The 8,784-nt window shown below is 37.0% G+C and overlaps 1 protein-coding gene across 1 annotated transcript; it reads right to left on the reverse strand.

Moving 5' to 3' along the window:
• Positions 1-2,269: 2,269 nt before the first annotated feature.
• Positions 2,270-3,737, reverse strand: LOC100654630 (olfactory receptor 4F15-like). The gene has a single exon (XM_003418706.3). The coding sequence runs from the start codon at positions 3,232-3,234 to the stop codon at positions 2,296-2,298; it is 939 nt and encodes a 312-aa protein (XP_003418754.2). The 5' UTR covers positions 3,235-3,737; the 3' UTR covers positions 2,270-2,295.
• Between the last annotated feature and the right edge of the window lie 5,047 nt (positions 3,738-8,784).

The raw sequence follows: 8,784 nt of genomic DNA on the forward strand, positions 1-8,784 counted from the left end.
GCCTTTGAATTATGGCAAAGAATATTGACTATACCATAGACTATACCGATTTGGAAGAAGTAGAGCCAGAATGCCCCTTAGAAGCAAGGATGGCAAGAATTTTTTAACATGTTATCAGCAAGGACCAGTCCCTGGAGAAGGACATTATGCTTGGTAAAGTAGAGAGTCAGTAAAAAGATAAAGACCCTCAACAAAATGGATTGACACAGTGGCTGCAATGATGGGCTGAAACATAGTAAGGATTTTGTGGATGGCACAGGACCAGGCAGTGTTTTGTTGTGTTGTACTTAGGGTTGCTGTGTGTCAGAACCAACTTGACGGCAACTAACAACAGGCAATGGCAACAACCACTGCCCAGATCGATGTGCTAACATTTTCATCAACCCTAAAAGTTCCTTCATGCCCATTACAAGACAATACCTCCAAAGGTAGCAACTATTTATATCTCTTATTATAGACTTGTTTTGCCTATTCTAGAACATAATTTGAATACAACTATGCCTTGTCCTGCCCTTTACTGTCACACAATGATTTTAAGATGCATCATGAAGTTTCACGTATCAGTGGTTCATTCCTATTTATTGCTTAGTAGTATTTCGTATGATTATGTGATAGTTTACCAGTTACCTTGGGGATAGACATTTGGGTTGTTTCTAGTGTATTGAGCTATACTAGACTATTATTAACAAAGTTACTAGAAATATTCTTATACAATTTTGTTCAGATAAGATTATTTAAAAATAAAAACCATTAAGGGTAATCCTCCAGGCCAAAGTGAAGATTATACTGAATGGCAGAATAAGAATCTGAAGCAGAAGCCATGGCTGCCTTGGGGTTCTTGTCTACCTCCTAACCATGATACATAGTTTTAAGCAACAACATATAGAATCAAGAACATTTTGTGTCTGCACACTAGGATTGAGTTTGAATTAATATCCTGGAATAAAGTTGGGGAAATCAATTAATTAAAAAATGTAGTACAATTTATCATACATGCTATAGGCTGTAATATTCTTAAAACTAGAATATATAATAGTACCATTTTTATTCTCAAACATGAAAGGTGGGGACACTATGGACAATGCCTCATCCTGCACAGATCCAAATTATACAATGAGGAATACGGTGTGAAAATCATAATGAAACAGATTCCTTCTAAATGCAAGGATGCAATTCCAAGAAGTAAATTTTACCAAAAGATATCGTGTTACTTTGTGTGGTAGTGTGTTTCCCATGTCTGGAAGTCAACGAACACAGGATTAATGGCTGAACATAAAAAAAAAAAAAAAAAAAAATTTTTTTTTTTTTTTTTGTGGTAATTCCTGAATTGCATCCATTGTTCCATTGTTGAGCAAGATGACCTATTAGGTTTCCTTTCGTTCAAGTTTTTCGGCCTAGTCGTACCCTCTCTGGCTGAAAGTCAATCCTAAATTCATATCACTTTATTGCCAGTACACGTTTAAAGGACATGGTTAAACTCAAGATTGGGACGAGGAAGACATTACTTTGCTCTTTTAGACACTACATCATAAAATGGCCTTCAAAACACTTAAAATTGCTTAATTATTTTTCTGTCCACTTTTATAGTTTTCTGTGTATGTGAATATTAGAAAACAATTGATTAAGAAATAACATTTCTTCAGAATATAATATTCACATTAAAAATAAAATCAATTGCTGTCGATTCAATTATCAGTCATGAAGGCCCTATGTATGTCAGAGTAAAATTGTGTTCATTGGGTTTTCAGTGATTGCTTTTTCTAAAGTAGACTCTCAGGCCTTTCTTCTGAAATACTGTTATAACTGAGTGTATTTTTTTAACATAAGAAATAGAGTAAGGGGAGGGAAAAAAGGAACAGCAAACCTAAACCACCTTAGAAGACTACTTTGCTTGCAAATAACACCTATGATAAAAACCAGTCATTCCTTTCATAAGAGAATATCTCTCAATTCAATGGTAGAGTAAGATATCAACATCCACCAGTAGCTCTGCAAATACAGCTCTATAGCTTGTAATTCATAAAAATCTTTAGGATATTTTATCTACTAGTCAAAATGTCAGCCACACAAAAAGTGTGTTTGCAGTATTTTAAAATCTTATACCTGTATGAAATTATTAGATAATAATTAAATACATGGTAAAATCATTGGGCATTAACTTGTAGAATTAACTATGGATGGTTTTTGGAGCTGCTGAATTTAGGACAACAAATTGTCCCAACTTATCAAAACATTTTAAACTTTGTCTTAATAGTACTGCTTACAGAAATTACCACTTGTGCACTAATGAATTAATTAGGAGATCTTCCTCAAACTCAGGAGTTGACTATTCAGTCTCCTCATTCCCATCTTAATGTCCTTGTTCCTCAATGTGTAGATGGCAGGATTCAGTATGGGTGTAATCATGAAGTCCAAAATAGCAAGAAACTTGTCCACTGGCACTGTGGGAAACGGCCACACATAGACAAAGATGTACGGTCCAAAAAACAAAACCACCACAGTGATGTGAGCTGACAAAGTAGAAAAAGTCTTGGACAAGCCACCTGAAGAGTGTTTCCATACAGTGATCAGGATGAAGATGTAGGAGGAAGTCAGTAAGAACACGGTTCCCATGGAAATAAACCCACTGTTGGCAGTAATCACAAACTCCAGTCTGTAGGTGTCTGTGCAGGCAAGTTTGATAAACCGAGGTAGATCACAGTAAAAGCTGTCTATCAAATTAGGGCCACAAAAGTGCAAATGGACAACAAAAGCTAGCTGGGCCACTGAGTGAATGAGACCAATAACCCAAGCACTAACCAGAAGCCAAATGCACATCCATGGACTCATGATGGTCAGGTAGTAGAGGGGCTTACATATGGCCACATATCGATCCAAGGCCATGGCTATGAGCAGCACCATCTCAGATCCACCCAGGACATGAAGTACAAAAATCTGGATCACAAACCCCTGTAATGATATAGTGTTTTGCCCAGAGTACAGGTCAGAGATCATTTTAGGAACTGTTAAGGTAGAAAGACACCAATCAATAAATGACAGATTGGCTAACAGGAAGTACATAGGAGAATGCAAATGAGAGTCAAAAGTCACTGTAAACACAACCAGGAGGTTGCCCAGAACAATTGTTACATAAAACACTGTGGAGAAGGCAAGGAGGAAATGTTGCATTGATCTAGAGGTAGAAAGTCCCAGGAACACAAATTCGGACACTTCAGAGTAATTTGCTTCATACATTGACTTTGTCTATTGTTGCCTACAAGACCAAAAACAAAGAAATGACAAAAGAGATGTACCAGAAATAAACATTGACAGAAATAGTTTTGAGTTGTTTTTAAATTCTAGTATAAAAAGAAATTTTCCCTAATAGCAACAACGTATTTTGAAAAATTCATGAATTCGTTTATTCACTCAACTAATATTCCTAAAGAACAATCACCACATGCCTCTTACTGTGTCAAAATCCAAGTTAAAACACAGACCCCGATGTAATGGAATTTACAGTGTAATGGTGAAGGTAAAAATTAAGTATTCATTAATACAGATATAATTACAACTGCTGATTTGAAGGAACAAAACAGAGTACTATGAGAACAGTGTAACTCATCAAAGAGGTGCCTGCTCTGGACTCTGCTAATTCTGTATTGTTTAAATGATCTAAAAGAACCTTTTATTACTTTTAACTTAACAACTGATTTTAAAAAAATACAAAATAAGAGGTTCAAACACACAGTTCTGCAGATTCCTGATACAGTGATGTCAATACCACTAACATGAGCATTGAAGAATCGAAATAAAGTTTCAGAAATATGTGAACAACTGTTTTCTTATAAAAGGTGCAAGAGTCACTTTTTGCAAATGTTCTCACTGAGGAATTCCTCCCTGAGGTGAAACCTGATATTTGTGACTAGTTTTTTCCTACTTTCTTAAAAATAACTCTGTTACTCAATTGGTTGATACAAGTAAGGAAAGAGATGACAGAAAAAGAAAGAGAAGGGAGAAAAGGGATGGGTCAGACTTAAGGACAGGAAGAAAATAGGAGAGAAGAGGAACAAAAACAAGCAAGAAGAGTACCATAAAGGTAAGAGCGAATCAGAACAGCATACAGAGACTTCTGCCTTCAGAACACCTCAGCGTGGCACACAAAGCCCTTGGGATCTGTCTACTGCCCATCTTCCTAGCCTGTCATCTTGTCTCTCCCTGCATAAAGTTCACTCAAAACCTCATGAACTACAGTCAATCCTTGTTCTCTCATGACTACTCATGTTTACTTTGCTTTTGTCCTCCATGAAAAAAATTCTCAAAGTTTTCCCTTTGGCTGATCACATCCCATTCTAAAAATTCCACTTCGTTCATCAATTCATCAAATATGTCTCCCTCTCTCTTTCAGTCTGGATTAACCATTCCCCCTCTATACTCACAGATCACACTTGCAACCTCTCAGGATACTTAGTTTGTTACATTAGAATTAAAAATGACTAGTCTGACTCCTCTGCAAGGCCTATGAGTTTATGGATGGAGATCAGGGACTGTCTCTTATTCATAAATCTGGCCCATAGAAAATGTCACAACTTTGGGAGGGATAAAGGGGTGGTTAGATGGATGTAGGCTTGCATGCATAAATTAATGGAAAGACAATTGATGATAATGATTTCATGGTAAAGAACATTTTTTTCTGTATCTTGACCCTATTGAAAACTAATGCCAATAGAATTGTTAGAAAAAAATTGTGACTGTAGAACATTTGGCAGGTCTGAGGCAGACCATATTAAAATCAATTTCCAAGGTCCATTTCACTAGTTCCTACTGGAATGCAACATAATCTAGACTCAGAAATTTCTGTGTGAATCAAGGCAAAGTCTATGCACATGGAACAACACATACAACCTGGCACCTGCAGGTATTCTGTAAATGCTTATTGAATTAGAAAATAGAAATTGAGGTAAGAAAGAGAGGAAGGGAGGGAGCGAGAAACAGAGAATGAGAGAGGGCAATAGATTTTGTTCTAGCATAGTTACTAGGCATTACCTGTATAAGGAAACAGCTGAGAATTGAAGCAGGTTACTGACTAATTATATCTTCTCCATTTACCTGGACAAAAGAAGGGGCCCAGAAACCAGTATTTTCAGCTATTACTGGAACATTACTAATATGTTTCTCTCTTTGATAAGGGAAAGTTAGTGCTTCTCACAACCGCTCTACTCTAAAAAAGCCAAACAGCAGCTCTGGGTGACCACTTGATGCCTCCTGGCTTGAGTCCCCAGGCCATTCATCATGGGAATCCTGCTTTTTGATTCCCATGACTTTAAGTGGGGAATAAAATACTAAATATTTGGTTGTCGTTGTTATAAAACAAACTATGTCTTATAAAATATGACAACAAAGTATCTTCCAGGAAAATCACCGTGTCCTAACACTTGAATGTCTGTTTATAAACCGAATATCATTTTGACTAATAAGTGAACAAGGAATAACTTTTTTTTTTAAATCGTGCTTTTTTTTTAGGTGCAAGTTTACAGCTCAAGTTAGTTTCTCATACAAAAATTTATACACACGTTGTTACATGAACCTAGTTGTTATCTGTATAATGTGACAGCACTCTCCCCCTTTCCACCGGGCTTTCCCATGTCCATTCAACCAGCCCCTAACTCTTTCTGCCTTTTCATCTCGCCTCAGGACAGGAGCTGCCCATTTAACCTCATGTATCTACTTGAACTAAGAAGCACAGTCTTCACGAGTTATCATTTTTTATCTTGTAAACCCACTGCTGTTGAGTCGATTCTTCATCTTATAGTCCAGTCTAATCTTTGCCTGAAGAGTTAGCTTTGGGAATGGCTTCAGTTCTGGGTTAACAGAGAACCCCAGGACCGTGTCTTCTGGGGTTCCTCCAGTCTCAGTCAGACCATTAAGTTGGTCTTTTTACTAGAATTTGGATTCTGCATCCCACTTCCCTCCTGCTTCATCAGGGACTCTGTTGTGTTCCCTGTCAGGGCAGTTATTGATGGTTGCCAGGCACCATATAGTTCTTCTAGTCTTAGGCTGAGAGAGTCTCTGGGTTATGTGGCCCTTTTGTCTCTTGAGCTAATATTTTCCTTGTGTCTTTTGTGTTCTTCATTCTCCTTTGCTCCAGGTGTGTTGGGATGAATTGATGCATCTTAGATGGCCACTCACTACCTTTTAAGACCCTGGATGCCACTCAACAGAGTGGGATACAGAACCTTTTCTTAATAAGCTTTGTTATGCCAATTGACCTATATGTCCACCGAAAACATGGTCCCACACCCCCACCCCTGCTACTCTGTCCCTCAAAAGTGTTCGGCTGTGTTCAGGAAACTTCTTAGCTTTTGGTTTTGTCCAGTTGTGCTGACTTCCCCCATATTGTGTGTCGTCCTTCCCTTCACCTAAGATAATTCTTCTCTACTACGTAGTTAGTGAATACCTTTCTCCCTCCCTCCCGAACCTCATAACCATCAAAAGAATGTTTTCTGCTGTGTTTAAAACTTCTCTTGAGTTCTTATAATAGTGGTCTCATATAATAATTGTCCTTTTGCAGCTGACTAATATCACTCAGGTTAATGTCTTCCAGATTCATCCATGTTATGAGATGTTTCTCAGATTCATTGTTGTTCTTTGTTGTTGTGTAGTATTGCATTGCGTGACTATACCATAATATGTTTATCCATTCCTCCACTGATGGGCACCTAGGTCATTTCCATCTTTTCGCTATTGTGAACAGTGCTGCAATGAACATGGTGTGAATGTATTTATTCGTGTGATAGCTTTTATTTCCCTAGGATATATTTCAAGGAGTAGGATTGCTGGTTATTATGGTAGTTCTATTTCTAGCTTTTTAAGGAAGCAACAAAGTGATTTCCAAAGTGGTTGTACTATTTGACATTCCCACCAGCAGCGTGTAAGTGTTCCAGTCTCTCCACAACCGCTTCAACATTTACTATTTTTTGGATAAATGCTAGCCTTGTTGGGGTGAGATGTTATCTCATTGTAGTTTTGATTTGCATTTCTATAATCGCTAATGATTGTGAGCGTATCCTCATGTATCTATTAGCCACCTGAATGTCTTCTTTGGTTAAGTGCCTGTTCATACCTTTTGTCCATTTTTTCACTGGGTTATTTGTCTTTTTGTTGTTAAAGTTTTGCAGTATCTTGTAGATTTTAGAGATTAGACCCTGATCAGATATTTCTAATCAAAAATTTTTTCCCATTCTGTAGGTTGTCTTTTTACTTTTTTGGTGAAGTCTTTGGATGAGTGTAAGTGTTTGATTTTTAGGAGCTCCCAGTTATCTAGTTTCTTTTCTGGTGTTTGTACATTGTTAGTTATGTTTTGTTTTCTGTTTATGCCATGTATTAGGGCTTCTAGCATTGTCCCTATTTTTTCTTCCATGATCTTCATCATTTTAGATTTTATATTTAAATCCCTGATCCATTTTGAGTTAGTTTTTGTGCATGGTGTGAGGTATGGGTCTTGTTTCATTTTTTTGCAGATGGATATCCAGTTATGCCAGCACCATTTGTTAAAGAGACTATCTTTTCCCCAAGTAATGGACTTTGGGCCTTTTTCAAATATCAGCTGCTCATAGGTGGATGAATTTACTTCTGTATTCTCAATTCTGTTCCATTGGTTTGTGTATGTGTTGTACCAGTACCAGGCTCTTTTGACTACCACGGTGGTATAATACGTTCTAAAAACAGGTAGTGTTCTTTGTTTTTCTTTTTCAGTAATGTTTTACTTATCTGGGGCCTCTTTCCTTCCATATGAAGTTGGTAATTTGTTTCTCTATCTCATTAAAAAATGTCACTGGTATTTGGATCTGGATTGCATTGTATCTATAGATCACTTTGGATAGAATAGATGTTTTTACAATGTTTAGTCTTCCTACCCACGAGCAAGCTAAGTTTTTTCCACTTATGTAGTTCTCTTTTTTGGTTTCTTGCAGTATGTCTTATAGTTTTCTTTGTATAGGTCTTTTACATCTCTGGTTGGATTTATTCCTAAGTATTTTATCTTCTTGGGGGCTACTGTAAATGGTATTGATTTGGTGATTTCGTATTCAAAGTTCTCTCTATTAGTATAGAGGAAGGAAACTGATTTTTGTATGTTTGTCTTGTACCCTGGTACTTTGCTGAAATCTTCTATTCCAGTAGTTTTCTTAGGGATTCCTTGGGATTTTCTGTGTATAAGATCATCTGCAAATAGGGATACTTTTACTTCTTCCTCAACAATTTGGATGTCTTTTATTTCTTTTTCTTACCTTATTGTTCTGGCTGGGACCTGCAGCTCAAAGTTGAATGAGAGTGGTGATAAAAGGCATCCTTGTCTGTTTCCCCTTCTCAAGGGGAATGCTTTCAGACTCTATCCATTTAGGATGATGTTGGCTATTGGTTTTGTATAAATGCACTTAATTATATTGAGGAATTTGCCTTCTATTCCAATTTTGCTGAGAGTTTTTATCATGACTGGGTGTTGGACTTTGTCAAATGCCTTTTCTGCATCAATTGATAAGATCACGTGGTTTCTGTCTTTTGTTTTATTTATGTGGTGGATTATATTGATTTTTTTTTTAATGTTGAACCATCCCTGCATACCTGGTATGAATCCCACTTGGTCATGGTGAATTATTTTTTTAATGTGTTGTTGAATTTTACTGGCTATAATTTGGTTGAGGATTTCTGTGTCTATGTTCATGAGAGATATTGGCCTGTAATTTTCTTTTCTTGTGGTGTCTTTACCTGGTTTTGGTATCAGGGGTATTTTGGCTTCATAGAATG

This window comes from Loxodonta africana, chromosome 10 (assembly GCF_030014295.1).
Source record: "Loxodonta africana isolate mLoxAfr1 chromosome 10, mLoxAfr1.hap2, whole genome shotgun sequence".
Lineage (NCBI taxonomy): Eukaryota > Metazoa > Chordata > Mammalia > Proboscidea > Elephantidae > Loxodonta > Loxodonta africana.

Bases quoted from the DNA above. Each gene is read 5' to 3' on its own strand.
- LOC100654630 (XM_003418706.3), bottom strand. From the start codon at position 3,234: ATGTATGAAGCAAATTACTCTGAAGTGTCCGAATTTGTGTTCCTGGGA.